At 38.0% G+C, this 18,382-nt stretch overlaps 1 protein-coding gene across 1 annotated transcript; it reads left to right on the top strand.

The window, feature by feature from the left end:
* Positions 1–4,470: 4,470 nt before the first annotated feature.
* On the top strand, positions 4,471–17,182 carry LOC139720451 (thiopurine S-methyltransferase-like). Its single transcript, XM_071631809.1, has 6 exons — positions 4,471–4,982; positions 8,122–8,214; positions 9,046–9,178; positions 15,132–15,259; positions 16,139–16,269; positions 17,067–17,182. The coding sequence occupies exons 1-6, from the start codon at positions 4,471–4,473 to the stop codon at positions 17,180–17,182; spliced, it is 1,113 nt and encodes a 370-aa protein (XP_071487910.1).
* The last annotated feature ends 1,200 nt before the right edge of the window (positions 17,183–18,382 follow it).

Below are 18,382 nucleotides of genomic sequence, written 5' to 3'. Positions count from 1 at the left end.
CATAGAAGACACACTCACTATTACATACACGCAGCTCATCTCCATCTTTTTTTCTTTTTTTTTTTGCACGATGCAGCGGTGCATTTTTCCTCCTCTCTTGTATGTAAGTGGTGACTCGAGTATCCCATCATAATTATGGTATAGACTACTAGTACTCTTTCTGAGGCCATTATCCTCTTCAAGCGTTTGCTTATATGATGATGGTGTCCCGTATTTCTGTTTTATCTATACATTGTGTAGAGCTGCATAATTTGTCTATTGAACAGCAAGTAGACCCTATATGTGATTCTTAAGTTTGCATATATATGCATAATTACAATAATACCTCCTCGCTTTTATTTTGCATTTTCATGGAATATTGTCTTACACTTTAATTACCATTTATCATTTATCTATTTCAACTGTTAGATTCAAACAACATTTTACTCCGTTACCTTGTTCAATTGACTTTGCGTTACATTTATGCGTGAAAAAGAAGAAGGTTAATGGATAAATAAAACCAATCAATCAATCCAATTCATCCATCCATCACCCATTAATAAATAATCAAGCAATCAATCAATCAATCAAGTATCACTCACTCACCGAGACAATCAATCAATCAATCAATCAATCAATCAATCAATCAAAAAATCAATCAATCAATCAATCAAATCAATCAAAATATATATTTAAGCTCTGCTGTTGCGTAGAATTAATTATCTTGTGCAATGACAACAGTTGCTAAGACATTTATTGCAATGGCAGCGGCAACTAGTACGTTTGCAACAACATTCATCAACATGTTGTCATGGTCGCCATGTTGTAGGAAGTCTTTATATCGAGAATTGGCGAGAGGCAGCGCGAGGGCGTCCCATCGGGATTTGTTCTGTATACGTGCAGTAATATGTGTAACAGTATACAGCGGGCGTTGACTTTTGTGGAAGATATTACTGATACCATCTCGCGGCGCATGCGACGACGATAGGGCAATAATGTATGTCAAGAGCTATCCATTGAGTTTGTTGTTGTTATTGTAAAGAGCTTCGCGATGATGTTTTTCCATGATAAAGATGGAGAGGGAGAGATAAATATGATGATGACGATGATGATGACAACGACAAGGATGAAAGTAACTATAAAATGTGAACAGATCTATACGTGTGTGTGTGTGCATGATGTGCGTATTTATGTGTGTTCTGTGTGTTTTGTGTGTGTTGATATGCTCCAAATCTTGGAGATTTCTCACTTGGATTTCCGAATATTCAATCATGGGGCTCGATGCAGCTGATTTATCTCACCAGTTATCAGTTCGTAACTAGGAAAAACATATTTTGAGCTGAGCCCTAACGTAATATTAATGATATCCGCTTTAAGTCAGACAGCACCGCGGGAAAATCTACCCGCGGATTTCGGGTTCAGGCGACGGCTAGCTATAGGGGTGCAATTTCCGATCGTCTAGTCCTGGAGAAATTTTTAAGAGTCATCTGGCTTCGTTTCAGCCATAACGCACACACAAATGTCTTTTAACGCACGCACGAATGCCCTCGCCATGTCCACTGCGTGGTCTGTACTTAAACACAGGCGTCGTGGACGTCCCCATTTAAGTTTCGGAGCTCCTAGATTTCGTTCTGACCACTGACATAGTCTCTACCCGGCGTGATCTCTCGGGAGAAGTCACGGTAGTTTGGTGAACACTGGTTAAATCTTTCAAGAAGCCAGGCCTTTCGTGCGTGCGTAAGTAAATAATAGTAAGGGCCTATTAATGTTGATTTTGTCCGAAAATAGTCCCTGAGCCTTAAAACATTTTGCTCGTTACCTTCCGTAGCAGTTACACTGTGCCTCCTTTCGACCAATAGTTAAGTGTTTATAGATATGTGTACAGATATTACTTTAATTGTACATTACTCGTTTCACAATGACCAAGAGATACAAAGCATATCTCTACTCGACATAATCTGGTAATCTTATAATTTACATGAAATGGAGTATAAAGAGAATCTAGATATTGAGAACAGTTATGCAAGAGTCAAATGTACCTGAAAATTGAGCTTGTTTTGACAGTGAGAAATAACTGTATGTCTTCTTTTTTTTTCAAAAAAAAAAACCTTTTTGCTTGCCATTCCGATACCAGTGAAATTGAATTTTTAAAGCTTTATTCTTGTAAAGATTGGTGCGAACCACGGATTCTAGATCAAAGGGGTAGAGGTTGGCGTCACTGCTTCTTTTATGATTTTACATGAACTTAAACCACACCATTCATCCGTACACAAGAATATCTGATAGATGTTGACGATAATCTTTGGATTGTTTTTCGAGTTGTATTGAATTGAAAATTGAATTGAATTGAATTGAATTGATGAATTTAATTTAATCTGAATTGAGTTTATGGAAAATGCGCTATATAAGTATGTTATTTTTGTTATTATTGTTATCATTATTATTATCATTATTATTATATTGTTATTATTGTTATCATTATTATTACTATGCATTGAATTGTTTTTCGAGTAATCCATGTCCTAAAACTCCGCTTTTCAGAAATCACTCTTTTCCATATCTATACTTACTTTTTGTCGCCATTGCAAAATATGTTTTGTTTTCTCATTATATATTCATACATATAGGACCTATTTTATATCATACTTTATGACTTGTACTTTTTACAAACTACTTAACAATGCGAATTGTAAAATGTACACTTTGTATCAAATATTACTTTTATTTGGCTGGAAATTGCATAACTGTATAATCATTAAAACTGTTAAAAATGTAAAATTATAAAACTGTGTAATTCAATCGAATTGAAAATTTAGTTTAATTTTGATACTAAGGTAGGTATCGAAGAAAAATACACTCTTCGGGGAAATGTAATCGTCCGCATAGTGTATTCAGCATTCAAAGCGTGTGCAAACATCGTAATTAAGGTTAAAAGGATGTTTGCGCGTCTATAACTAATTCCTACTTTAAGCGTTTTGTGATGAAGTTGATTCAATTTCTGTAACGTACAAACCGGGTTCTGCATTTTAATGATCTCTATTTTCTGTCCCGCTCCCGTGTGACTAAAAAAAAAAAACACTGTCGATAATAGTCCACGATCTGTCATGAAAAGCAAAAAACAATACTTAGACAGACTAAATCTGCGACGCGACGATCCCAGCGTTAGTTGATTTGACCCGACATAAACTTCGAGGTGCGCCGTGACGGATGGTAATCGTACCACCGTTTCTCAGTAATTCCCCCCCCCCCCTTTCTTTCAAAATTACCTTGCTTACTCCGTGGCATTAACCCGTATTTATGAACTCAGCTGCCAAAGGAGCTTGATCCCCTGTCACGGTCAAAGGTAGGGCGTCAGCGGGGAAGAGAAAAGCTCACCCCATCATGCAACCACGCCCTTGTCTTAAAGTTTGCAGTTATTGGTCAAAAGTTTATACAATTCTTGGCGACCGAGATCGACTCTTATATATCTAAACTCTCTACTTTGATTAATGATCGACGCAGCGAAACAATAGCAACATTCAAGTTGCCTTTTTCTTCTTTTGATTCCAAAGAAAGTTGTCAATAACCATGCGTCTCTCATATTAGACATGTCGGGATGATTATAGACGTATGAATGAAATATCATTTCATTTGATATCATGATGGTAAGATGCAGCAGGGCAAGATATTACGACGTATTATTTCCATTGTGTATCATGTCATATCTTGTATCATTCTCTGAAAAGTTATGCTGTATCACACTTAAATATGAAAGTAATCATGATTTATATTGCATGGCGAATTTCAAATCAAACTGTTCAATACACTTTGTATATAGTCAAAATTGTCTCAATGACGACATTCGAAAAGAATATAGGGCCTTTTTAGATTCTTTTTTTTAATTGACACGGAGGGTAATGTATATGAAATGTATTACAACAAAAACGTGTGGACTTTCAGAGCAGGGGAACAGCCTTTAACGCTTTCACTAATCCCACTTGATGACTTGACGACGAATGTGTAACATATCACGATGGTTGTTCCAACTAGTTTCAATATTTCGTTGTCGATGTCGTTGTTGTTGTTGTTGTTATGGTTGTTGTCACGTTCTTGGCATTGGCCTGACATCAGTGACTCCTCTCTAATCCACTCAGGAATACGTGTCCTCTCCTTTGTAGAGTATTTCTGGTGAAATGATACAAAGGGGATAATCTCCTCTCCATGATATCATCATTGTTCCATAGCGAAAAAAAAAAAGACGTTAGTTGTGCGGGGTAAAACAAGTAAATTAAAATCCAGGATGTCATGCACGAAAAACAACAACAACAACAACAACAACACTAAACATCTCTGTGAAACTATGATTAACTCTCTTTCTCCCCACCCCCACCTCTCCCTCTCTTTGCGTGATAGATTAAACACCTGAGCGAGACGCATCCCACGACCTTTCTTTGGCGTCAGTGTCGAGTGCTGCTGGTAACTAGGTGAGAACGCGGATACACATTGCACAAGATGAGCTCGTCTGCTGACGTTACGAGCTCAGACAAGCGGGTGGAGGAGGGTGCACAACCGAATCCGAAGCGGCGGAAAAGCTCTTCCGCGAACTCGTTCGCAAATGGGCACAACAGAAAAGGCGACTCAGCTGATACCTCTGCCACACCGGCCACAGTAACCACAAAACCAAAATCGACACCCACAGATAGCAACGTCTCCGAACGTGTGGCCAGTTCATCCACTACTTATTCAGGAGCCGAGGCGGAATCGGTAGACACAACACCAAGCGCAATGGCTGGGACTGTACCTTCGAACTCGACAGTCAATGGCACTGTCCAAGTTGACGGAGATTCAAACCTTGCGGATTCGGAGAGGCGATCGACCAATGGGGACACGCAGTCAACGGCAGCTGGCCAATCGTTACGAAGGAATCAATTTGGTGAAGTGTCCGATGGACACATGTCGCTTGACGATTGGTTGGAACAATGGAGAAGAGGAAAGACGAGGTTCACCATGAAAGTACCACACAGGTATGATAGCTCAAGATTTTTTTTTTCTTTTTATGATTATCATTTCAAACTCTTATCAAAGACGTCCTTAAAATTTCGTGTGATTTTCATCTGCAGATCAGTCTTATCTCTAGACTTCCCTTTTTTTGCATGGATGGTCGTTGGCTGTACAGTTTGATTATCAATTTCATATGAATGACAATTAATGTGTCATATTTTGACAAAACACTTTATTCTGGCATGACCTGGGATGATTGCCATAGCAACGAATGGCTACGTAGCCACCAACATACCAATGAGAAAGGTCGAAGCAAAGGCCATTCGTTTTTAGGGACTCTGATTCAGTCCATTTAATTGGTGATTACAATACAGGCCCTACTACAGATTTCAGGCATTTGTAGACTATGGCCCGAATTCACGAAGGTGGTACAATTTGTCCATGGTTTAAACCATGGACAAATTGTATGGAGCGCCAAGTGTCGAATGGCCTATTTCGTTATGAAATGACAACATTTTGTCGACGAAATGTCTGATTTCGTAACGAAATAGGCCATGCGACACGTGGCGCTCCATACAATTTGTCCATGGTTTAAACCATGGTTTCAATTATTGTACCACCTTCGTGAGTTCGGGCCAATGTGTCTTATTCTAACGAATTAGCCAATAACCACATCGTTCAAGAATGAGAAAAGCGTAGAGTCATCCATGGTCATGGCTGGTACATACAAACTTATATACAGTTGAAACAACTTTGGAAGAAAGGTTTTATGACATGTTTCGTATATATACTTTCATCAAAGAAGAACAAAATTATGTTTTAACGTCGGTATTGTTTTCGTACGTTATCCTGTCGTTTTTGCATGATAGATAAAGAACACATCAAAAGGCCTTATCCCATTTCAGGACAGTAAAAAAAAAAAAAAACAAACATAAACTATTCTGCTTTCAAGCACTTCAAATACATATCTTTCATGGAATTAGTCTGTCCAAAATTAAAGCTAAAAGATGTCTTTATCACATATCTAGAAGAATGAGGATTGTATTTCCCGTCATAATTATGGTTGATATTGTACCAAGTAGAAAGAGGAATACAGAATATTTTCATGAAATGAGATTAAGTCTTTTAATTATATTTTTCTTCCACTTCGTTGTCATTTTTATTACACCACGGCAATTGTTCTTTGATTCTTTTTCTTTACATTAACTATCTTTATTCAAATCATTTTGGACTTAATAATAACTATGGCCTCTTATTTCACATGAATGGGGTAAAATGAAACATTGACTGAAGATTCATTACAATTTGATATAAAACGGGCAAGTTGTGACAGATATGAATGATCATGATGATAGAGGAATAGGACTGCAATATTATCCCCTATCTAATCTGTATATATGGCCCTGATTGAACAGTGTCTTAAAATCAATTCAAGTCTAAAAAAAAAGTTTCTAACGTTCACTTTCTTTGACTTTAACGTGTTTAATATGTCATTAAAGCTAACATGGAGTAGCCATTTGCTGTTACAAGCAGAAATATTTTGTTTGATTATTTAGACGAATGGCAGGAATATCCTACTTCTTATTTTAAAAAAGGGGGGATGTGTGTCAGGATCCAGTGGAGTCACGTGACAACATACGTGGTCGACGCAGTAGCTGTCTATTGCTATCCTTCTAGTTCCATAGAAACCTTGAGTGCATGAAGGCTTAAACTGACTTTGGACGTTCCCGGGCTTGATTTGATATGACGCTGTCCATCAGCATACCACTAAAAGCATGCAATGTGATTAGTAATAATTGATATGATTGCATAATGTAGGTGGACAGTTGGCTTTTGTGTTGTTCTGTATTGTGTTAATTTTTCTTTTCTGAACCTCTCCAACTTTATACATAGATGCGTAAAAAACGTGGTATATACGAATATAATCTTTTGCTTGTTCGTATATCTGATTTTATTTTGCATTGGATTAGTGCTGAAATGTGATAAGTTACAATGTAAATCACGTATTCAAAATATGAACATTGTGCGTATGTTATCATGTTGAGATGGAGAAAATTTGAATATATTTTAACTTGGACTTGAAGTTTGAACATCGTTCAAACTGATAAGTGAGCAAAATTTCATTGCGTAAAGCCCCAGTCACATATAAACACGGATCCTTCAGGATCTACACAGCGATCCCCGGATCATGCCGGTGATGATCCGGGGAGTTCCGGGATAGTTTTGTCCCGGATGGAACATCAACGAGCGTTGATAACTGTACACACTGTATCAACACGGCAGCTACACGGATAAGGCAAGAACAACACGGCATTTACACGGCGCTTACACGGACCATGCCGGACCCACCCGGCAACTACACGGTCCATGCCGGAAGAGCACGGCGTCAATACGGACCATCAGGTCGTCTACACGGAACAACACGGCAGCTACACGGACCAACAAATCAGCTACATGTTCCACGCCGACAGACGATAAATCTAGCAAAAAAAAAGCAAGCAGATTTTGGATTTTCATCAATTTTCCTCTCGTTCTCGTCACGTAGGGACCGTTTAGATTCGTGTTCATCCCAGTGCCTGTAATACCGTATTTGAATGTGATGGTCCGTGTAGTTGTCATGTGGCTGCCGTGTAGGTCCGTGCAGCTGCTTTGATGATCCGTGACTGCCCTTGGACTGCCAAGGATACTTACAGCGCCTACTAGACGATCGTTCCAGGCAGCCACACGGACATTCACGGCAACTTCACGGCAGGCACACGGCCCATCCCGGATTGCTCTGCCCACACGGCAGTCCCCGGATGATGCGGATGTTTTTGACCTCCAAAAGTTGCCGTGTTGGCCTCCCGGATGTCCCGGGACCTACACTCACCCACCCACACGGACCTCCAATGATGCCCAAGGTGTCAACGCGGATCTCTCCCCGATCACCCCGGATCAGATCCGGGGTGATCCGGCATGTTTATGTGACTCGGGCTTAACTTTCAAGTGTCCTGTTCTACTTCGACTGTTGGCTTTATCTGATTAGCAGAGTCGACGTGCCGCAAATAACATTGCTGCATTCGTGCAGTGACTTGCGTGTATTTCAAGCACTCTACATAATGTATTTTTCATGGCTGCTGTGCTAACATGTGTTTTATCTTTGTTTTCATTTATGGTCGGTAGAATGCTGGTGAAACACATACACAGACTAGTGGAAGGCAGATCTAAGCCATCTTTCTTCGTGCCCTGCTGTGGAAAGACGTTAGACCTGAAATGGTAATCTAGACGAGTTTATTATATCTCTATTACTCCTACTTTGATAATATAAATATGATAATTCCTAATTGTATCATTATCATCATTATTATTATTAACATCATTATCATTTCCATCATCATCATAATTATCATGCATTATCATTGTTGTTATCATTGTTATTATTATCATCATTGTTATTAGTGATATTAGTAGGCCTGCAGGTTGTAGTATCATTATGATTGTTTGACCAATGTCACGTATCTGCCAACAGAAGCTTTTATTGAGCCACTTAATTATGCAAAGCAAGCGCCAGGTACAAAATTATGTCAATTTCTCCTTAATGATAATTTGAGTCTAGAAGGGATTATTATCAAACAGAAATGACAATAATTGTTAGGATCTGGGCCCATTCTAATCAATTACGGGGACGAATGTATCGAACTAAGCCTTTATAGACATATAAATAAGGGCTGCTTTCATGCTATGCGCAGAATTATGATGTCATGATTATGTGCAATGATAATGGTGATGCATATATCTTTCATTTTGATATTTCATATTTTGATATAACCTAGTATAGGAGCTATAACCATTATCATAATAATCAATTACTATGAGTATCATCATCACTATTACCGCCAATATCTTTCTGATTTTCGTGACTGTAGCAGTAGGACCCTATTGATTAGAAGCAGGTCTGTGATAATTGAGGGAGGTTGATAAAAACTGCTTAGTTGCACTGTCATCATATTTATCTAATTATTATTTATATAGTTGTTATCACAGTGATTAGTCCAACTGTTGCTGTTTCTATAACTATTAATTATCGTCACTGCTGTTCTGATCCAGGTTGGCTGATAAAGGTTATAGCGTCACGGGAGTGGAGATCGCAGAGACGGCGTGCAGGCAGTTCTTCGAAGAGCACGACTTGCAGTTCACGGTCGAGGACGTCGACGATCACGTCGGTGGAAGTCTGTTCAAGGTGAAGTAATGTTCACTGGACATAACTACTCGCTAAGATTATGCAGTATACATGTACATTGTATTTTTTCACTTGATCACGGCGTTACACAAATATTCTGGCAAAGAAATAGAATTAAATGAATATGTTACAGACACAACAACGTCCCAAATTATACAAATTTTACGAGACATGAATTCATACTGTGCCCAAGACAAGACGTGTAGTAGGTGACCAGTCAGAGCAAAACGCCATTAATGCGAGAGTATAAGGCCATAATCCCAGCGTAGGCGTGCGTATTTACCTAAAAAATGATGTTATTGTGCTTTATACATAGCACTAAGCGCCCTAATTGCACCTCATGGGACTATATTTAAAGTCATTCTGCTTTGTAAATACTCAGTATTCAAGCTCCTTGAGCTATCTACAGAGTGGATTTGGGGGAATATAAGTTACGTGTATTGATATTGTCATTTTTTACTGTAGGCCTATGACATTTCGTTCTTGTTTGTATGTCTTTTTAAGTCTCACATTGCTAAACATTTTAGTCTTGTTCATGGTTTTCTATGACGTGTACTGTACATCAAGTCTACCATGAATATAAAAAAAAATCATAATCCTGAAACTAATAAGGCTACCCGAAATAGAAACTTAATACATATACTAACGTGGGATTCATGACTCCATTGTTGTTGGATGGGTTTGTTTTGTTTTGTTTTGTTTTTTTGTTCTGGATATCAGCCATTTTTTTTTTTTTTTTTTTTTTTTTTTTTTTGGTCGTGATTGACTGGTGGTGTGATTATCTCATCAATAACGATGCCACGCGTACCCTTGAACTGTCGAGTATCGTCAGGTTATTCATGTCTAAAAATTACAATGTGCACATTAATTCATTACTGGAATTGGGGTGTAGACAACCTCGTCTTGATGGTGCAGACAACACGCACAGAATGACTAACGGACTCCTAACCGCATTCTGCCACTAACCAACACACAACGTGGTGCTAGAAGGACGCAGTGACAGTTAATAGGGCATTAAAGACTTCTCGTGGCTCGCTGTGCGGCTTGTCATACTCGTACATTATGTTTTCATATCGTTTATCACGAATATAAGGATATATATATAAAGATAATATATGTTTGTGGATTTTTCAGATGATAAGAATCATTTTACATCGTAGGTTGCTTGTCAAACTGTTGCCAAAAACTACAACTACCACTAGTAGTGATATTAATTATATCAATAAAATATGCTATGGATTGTGCTATGCAATTATAATTTTGTATTATAATCATTGATATCATGAACACTGTTAATAATAGGCCTCATTATAAGTATGATTAGTTCTAAATGTTGTTTGGCTGTAGTTGATATCTAGGTAATCATTTTATACATCTGTAAGGATTTAATAGGCCTACATCGGTAAGGAGTAGTAGTAGTGGTGTTGTGGGGTTGGTTCGTCGAGCAATATGCGATGAATGCTATAGATATCATGGAAGAACGCGATAGTCCTGCTGTCGGTATAGGTATAGCAATAAGCAGTCAAAATTACTCGCACAAACGAACCGTGTCCATATCTCTCGTGAGCTTCGATGATTATTAAGAACTGCTGTACATCGGTTGTCTCCTGATGCAATAGCAGATGCATTATCTTATTATGATATATTATGTGAACGTTGATGCGTCATTCTGGCAGTACCGGAGCTTACGATCGGACTCTTTTTCGCTACCATTCGGTCAATATTCGGTCAGTTATTGAATGGTACTTTTACTGAGCCATCGAACCATAGCTGTGGTCAATAGTCGTTCAGTATTTTTGGTCTCTAGTCGATATACAATTTTGGTCAGTGGTCAGTCAGCGGTCGGCCAGCAGATTTCACTTCCGTCAGTCATTTCTGGACTCGAGATCCTAAGTGCTTGTTAATTGATGAGATGTGGTTCCCGTGGTCTAGTGGAGCAAGCTTCTAACGATTAGACCAGAAGGCCGTGGGTCTAATCCTACAGAATGCGTGCATCGTTGGACACGATGTTTTATTCACAGTGTCCCTCTTCGTCCAGGCCGGGATTCTTAAATAGAGTGGTGGGGTTCTCAAGAAGAGCAGAGCTCAACTGACGAGACCTACCCTAGATAGATTTTGTTATGATGATGATGATGATGATGATGATGATGATGATTTTTTTGTTATCATTGTTGTCATTATTGATATTATTGTTACTATCATCACTATACCACCACCACCACCGCCTTCGATAATCGTCATCATCATCATCATCGTCATAACAATCGTCAGTGTCACTGTAAATATCGGTAGCAGTTGTAAAGATATTAGTAGTGGTAGCAAACGTTAAAAAAAATGTCGTCTGTAATGATAGTTTTCCAAAATGACCCAGTTATGGAGGAAAATGATGTAAGAGGGCCGTCCAGAAATATTGAAAGGTATAATGGGGAATTTAGTGTTCACCCACAATAGTTTACTGTCCCTTACTATTGTTATTATATTCTTCGATGGTAGTGTTTATACTGAATTGAACTTAAAAATCAAGACAATAGTACATTTCAGAGGAGCATTTAAAGAAATACGCGAGTCAAAGTGGGAAAACTGTCCGCATGTCCCGTTATTGTCATCTATTCGCGCTAATAAAACGCCGTTATTTTTCCCCATTCAATTTCCTTCCGCACATGATCACTTGCTTAATAGTCCGCGCTGAGTCATCAGCGCCTCAAAAATAAGATTAACCAGCAGGAAAAATTAATTACGTCTATAGCTCCTGCCGATATTGTGCCCGAAATATGATACTTGTGCCCGATTGACACCGAGCCACTGTGGAGGGGCATGGGCCTTATTGTTCATCTCGTTCTCGTTGAGGAGGGTTAGAGTGAAAATTGCGCTGCCTAACTTCTTTTTTAGATGAAAATCCTACAAAATGAAATTCTCCCTTCATGAATGCTAGAAAAAGTGGTAATACATCATCGTCATTCTGCCGTTGACACATGCGAAATCAGCACTACAGCATTGTAAGAAATTAGATAAACTTAATCAAGAGTATCACTTTATATCTGTTTTAAAGTAGCGTCCTCTCTTTCACATAGTCTCAAAAAGGAGAAATATTCAAAAGCGCCAATACTTACAAAACAAATCAATATTGAGTGACCCTTTTAAAGGGGAATTAATTACATGTATTCTTTCACCAACTTATTGATGGACTCGCATTACGACGAGACATTAATTCATATTGCAGATTTTTACCCCCCCCCCCCTCTTGTCTATCGGCCTATTTTGAATTTTTGCCTCTTTCAGGCGATGACGAAATAATTAGTTGATTCATCTGTGTTTATTGAAGCAAAATGTATCTGTTAGTGGGTAGACGTTATCCCTTGATAATATCGACGGATTCGGTTTTATAATAGAGTGTTCCAAGAGCATTTTAAAGGGCGCTAAGTCGATGAAGTTCGTTGTCTTATCCGAGATAGTATCGACATCATGTAAAGCAAAATCTCTTGTAGTTATCCCAATGCTAAATTATTTATGCCCTTAGATAAAGCGAAATGAGTGTCGCATATTACTCAAGAAATGTGAAGAGATATTATGATTTTGATAAGCAGATCAAAGCTCTTTCATTTTCTCGGATAAAGTGGGCAGCACACGAAAGGTTTTCCAAACACTCTGACATCTAAAAAGTTATCTCTATGTATTATTACAATGTTAATCATTTCAATCAGTGCGAGCTTAATTACAATGATGAAAATTATCATGACCATGATGATGACAGTGATAGTAATGTTGGTAATATTAATGATAATAGTAACAATAACAACAATAATAATGGTAATAATAGTTTATATTTTTTGTAGTGCCTTTTCCACTGGATACAATGCGCTATGAGAATAATGTCATCCCTGGTCGTCATAAGATGAAATATATACAAATTACCAGGCAGTGACAGTACGAGTCCGGAGCATACATAAGGCTTGTAGAATAAGTAGGTCTTAAAATTTTGTTTGAGGTGGTCCAGTGTTGGTGATGATTTGAAAATAGGAGGGTAATGATAATGATGATAAGCAATAATGTAAAAATGACAATGATGATATTAATATTATCATTATTATTACTATTATTATTATTATTAGTAGTAGTAGTAGTAGTAGTAGTAGTAGTATTGTTTTTATTTTTATTTTTATTTTTGTTATCATTATCGTTATCATCATTATTATTTTTATACTATTACTGTTTATAATGATAAGGATAATGGTAATAATGAATTTAACACTAGAATCATAATCGTTATCCATCATCATTACTTTCAACACAATCAATTACTGTTGCTATCAATACTGCATTATGCTACTTCGAAAAGGACATATTCTGTTGTCAATTGCACAAGTGTCTCTATATTTCATGTTTCATCTGGGTGGGATAAAAGGAAGAGATGTAGCGTAGACGCGCTAAATGCAGTTTGGATACTCGTGTGCAGGTAGTTTAACGGACCAAGGAATGAAGCGTTCGGCCATTTTGTCGTGGACGTAGATTCCCCTGTTACTTGGATACTGTGTACAGATAGTATTTTTATCCCTACAATATTGGACACGAGGATATAGCTGTCAATTTGCGGTGTTGATTTACTGATGATCAAACAGTGACACATATTCACGAGGGATCATCCAGCCTGTGGTAGCCTTGATTTCATGGCTGAACGTTTCCATTCTCGTCTTTCGCTGGTCCGCATTTCGGCGCCTTGGTTTGGTATCAATAGGCCTTTATAGTGGCAGTCATCATGATAACAAAGATATTAATGAAAGAACGTCTTGAAACCAGAATAGGCGCTGATAAAATCAAAGCCAAGCACTGGAGGGTGACACCAATGGGAAAAGTCAATAAAAAAAGAAAAATGATCTTGGCCTTGATTTACCATCACTGTTTAAAAGTTGTCACCACGGCTTTATTCAGACTGCATTGACGTAATCAGATGGAATTCATTGTGTGTATTGATCTTTACGAGAGTTGTCAAATTCGAAAGTTGAACGATTGCTTAGCGGTAAGCCAACTTTGTGTATACTTTCGGTTGGAATCTGAGGTGTCAAAAAACAAACAAAGAATCAAGAAGACACGCAAAACAGAGAAGTATAGTAAACACACGAAATGAAAAAAAAATCGTGCTACAGAAGATACTAATAGTAACGGCAATAGCAACCCTACAGTTATGAAAGCACGTCATCCATAGCTGGAAAACGACGTTGAAAGCTGGCGTTGGAAGCGTAGTGCTTTCAAGATTAACTCTCTTCAACTGTAATACACGTCTATGGCGTGTATTACCCGCAGAACTCTTACACGCCACAACAGTTAACTGTAAAACTTTGATCAAATGATGGCGCCGTTCTACTTAATACACATTCTTGCATTGTTCAGTGTCGAAATGAAATACGAGGAAACTAGCTTCTTTGATAAGGCTTACTAGCCTATTCGTCAAAGACTCCAAAATCAAAATCATTCACAACTTGACATGATTCAACACTGTTCATTTTTTTCCTTAATCGCACATGATGGTAAAAATCACTATCTTTTCCATTTTCTTCTGCAATATTTCCTTCTATACAACAACATGTCGGCACAAGGACAATGTGCGACGAATCAATTTATCGTTAACAGCGTGTTAGAAATTAACACTAACTTGCCGACAACAGATTAACAGCACGTCAAACAGCGGTAAAGTTTTGTGTACTCTTTTTCTTTCTCTTTTATTATGTTATACAGAATAATGGTAATCAAAAGTATAGACTCAAATTACTCGTGCTCCAATCTCTGGAAATACAGGAAATTTGGGCTGTAGCCAGAATCAAATCATTTGCACTTACCATACACTAGAGGCATAATGTTTGAGGGCTTGAACATTACTAATATGCACATCACGTTACCCCCGAACGCGAGTCAATAATTATCATTGAAATATCGTCTGTATCTTTCTCTTGACTTCCAGGCGGTGGATTGCGACATCAGGATTTATTGCTGTGATTTCTTCAAAGTAACAAGCGACCTCATCGGCCAGTTTGACTGCATCTGGGATCGAGGTTCGTACGCGGCGATGAACCCGACCGATCGACCAAGGTAAAGACAGCTTTCTGTTCTCTTTTCATTGTTAAAATTTACGTTCTTTTTCCTAGAATATATCAAATTTACAGGCAGTACATCGTGTCAACAACATTTATTTCAGGAGTAGATTTAGCTTGTTGTCAAACCTTAATATCAAAGTATTTTCATATCATAAAGATGAACCATGCACTAACTAACAGGATAAGATTTGACTAATAAGAATAAAGGTAAACAGTGCAATATTCTTAGTGCGAGTGATACATTGTATATTCTGCTTTTTTTTTTTTTAGAAACAGCATGCAGCCTTGTCATAGACATACAAGATTCGCTTCCCTTTCAAACTACCTGAGAATAGGCCACTAGGAGGTTGAGATTATTTTACCATCCTCTTTGCAAAAAACTAAAACAAAAACAAAAAACAAAAAACAAAACAAAACAAAACAAAACAAAACAATGCAAACAATCTAACAAACAACCAGACACACAGTTACTTATCAATGACAGACTTCAAGTTTTCAAGGTAATTGAATATTTCTTTGGTCGTTTGCTTGGGTTTTTTTTTTCTGAGCAACAACAGCGCAGGCGAAACCATTATAGTGGGACCAAGACATTAAAAAAAGACAGCCATTTTGAGACACAGATGATTCACAGGTTATTCAAACCGTTGCTAGTTTCTTCTTACTCGACCAACTTCGGTCGAATTTTTGCAGATCTTTTTGCTAGGACAAAGAGAATCAAGAGTCTATAAGCGACAACATTTCAGACAGATTTGGAGACGGTGTACTTTGGGGCTGCTTGTCTGTGAAGTTTATAAAAAGCAAGAGCCCGTGACTGTGGAAACTTAACTATGTGTTCGCGCACAGAAAAACCTAACCCAATCTTCTCACCTTCCAGATATTGTGACGTCATCTGCAAGTTACTCCACCAAAAAGGGTGTTACCTACTCGATTGCTTCGAACTAGAGCATTCTGTTTTCGCTGGTCCCCCGCACAACGCCCCTCCTGGAGAGGTTGAAAGACTCTTTGGTAAGTAGCAACCATCTTCTTCCCATTTATCTCTACCCTCTATTTATAAGCTTATAATTATGCATTTGTGGTGGATGATCCTTTGCACATTTATCTGTCTAAAGAACGATTAATTTGTATAATACACATTGATTGAAATAACTTTTTATCCGTTTGTTTATCAATTTACGTATGCTGATCCATCAACATAATTCAAATATTGTTTTTGCATTAAATTTATTGTCCGTTTATCTATTTTTCAGGTACACATATTAGTATTACCATCTCTTCACTCATGCGTTTGTACCTGTATGTGTGTATGTATGTATGTATGTGTGTATGTATGTATGTATGTACAAATCCACACAAAATTAATCATCATCTTCTTCTAAATACTTCTCAACGTTTCAATCTGGAACCAAGCGAGGAGGTAACATAATAATTTCATCATAGGAATAGATATTTATCAGGGGACATCATGTACACGGTACTTACTTGTGTATAAGGACGTGCTGACATAGTTTTGTTCATTATATGTGATCGATGTGTGTGCTAATAAGCAAAACATGTTATAATAGTTACTGTAAAACGAGGAATTTTCGCGTGCACTTTAATTTCGCGAATTTCGCGAGCGCCAAGATTCGCGAAATTAAAATGCACGCGAAAGTTCTTGTTTACACTATATGCATTGAACGCCAGTGGGACTTCGCGAAAATTTCATGCAGCGAAAAAGGCTGTCAGCTCCAATTCGCGAAAATTTCATGCCGCGAATATATCATGTTTTACAGTATGTTATTCTGTTCTTCTTTTCTTTTCAGATTCGTTTGACGTCGAACAAATCGAGCACGTGGATGCCATGACGGATTGGACAAGGTCCTGGGGAGTCGAGTACTTCTTTGAAAACGATTTCATTATTAAGCACAAGAGTGAATAAAGATAGAAGGACATACACATACACAAACCACCACACTACCACTACTACCACTACCAAAACACCCTACAACACGAGTTCGACTACAGTATCTTTTATTTCCCGAACTGGTTCCCGTAATCACATTCAGCGACGGAGAGGGCGACACACACCGAAGGGGGTGTAACAAAATAAATGTTAAAAATATCAGAATCTATGCACTCTCTCTTGTTGCTGCTTTCTGATTGGGCCATAGTTGATTTTCATTCGCGACCCCTGGCCAATCAGTAATATTTTCCATAATCTCGTCTCGTAATCCGTGATGAGAACGGCGAGAAATTCACTGTACATCCATTATACTCACTGCATAAATGTAGCCAGGTCAAGTTACCACGCGCCGTGTGGTTCCAAGTTGTCGAATTGTTCGTGTATCATGTTATTATCCTATGTATGCGAGAGCAGGGTGTGCCATACACTAACTCGATAAGAATCTGCCATTTCCCAATAATAAGAATAATAATAGTGATTTAAAAAAAAAAACCCAGGTCAATGCAGGGCATTGAAAAACGCCGCGCGGCAGTAGATTGTTGTTTCTACATGAATACATGTAGTTGACATAATAATTATTTCAGAATATCAATGAAGTTAAAACCGATAATAATGAAAAAAGCAGACAGATAATTCATATGCATTGTTGACTTTAAGATGGTGGTAGAGGTTTCTTATTTGGGGGGGGGGCTTGCTTTTTCAGGGTTTTATTCTTTATCTTTTCATTTTGTGTGTGTGTGTGTGTGGAACGGGAAAGATTTATCTTATTTAATAATTCAGCTGTAAAGATCGCAGCTCATAACTTTTCTCGTAGGGAGATATTCAAAGTGTATTAAATCAACTTAATCATCGCAGCAGCAACGCTGTGATGCATCACACAGGATAAGAACGTTTGATTACTTTCTTGCTTTTGTACTTGAATTTCTTTCAAATACTTCTTTCCCGGTGTTCGTGAACTTAATGCACACGATGTTTATTCAGTGATATATCATATCAGAACACTGTATCCAGCCTACTTTCTTTCCTCTTGTGTTCTTGTGTGGAATAAAAAAAAAAGAAACAAAACACAGCAAAACAAAATTCGAACAGCGATCCCATTCATACTGCCGACTGGCGGCATGTGTGCGATTTTCTTCTGCCGACACTGAATGTTATTAAACTGCGTGGAAATTCAGA

This window comes from Diadema antillarum, unplaced genomic scaffold, assembly GCF_040938485.1.
Source record: "Diadema antillarum isolate AM-2024a unplaced genomic scaffold, OU_Dant_1.0 scf00000128, whole genome shotgun sequence".
NCBI classification, from domain to species: Eukaryota; Metazoa; Echinodermata; class Echinoidea; order Diadematoida; family Diadematidae; genus Diadema; species Diadema antillarum.
This window is presented reverse-complemented; position numbering and strand designations above follow the sequence as displayed.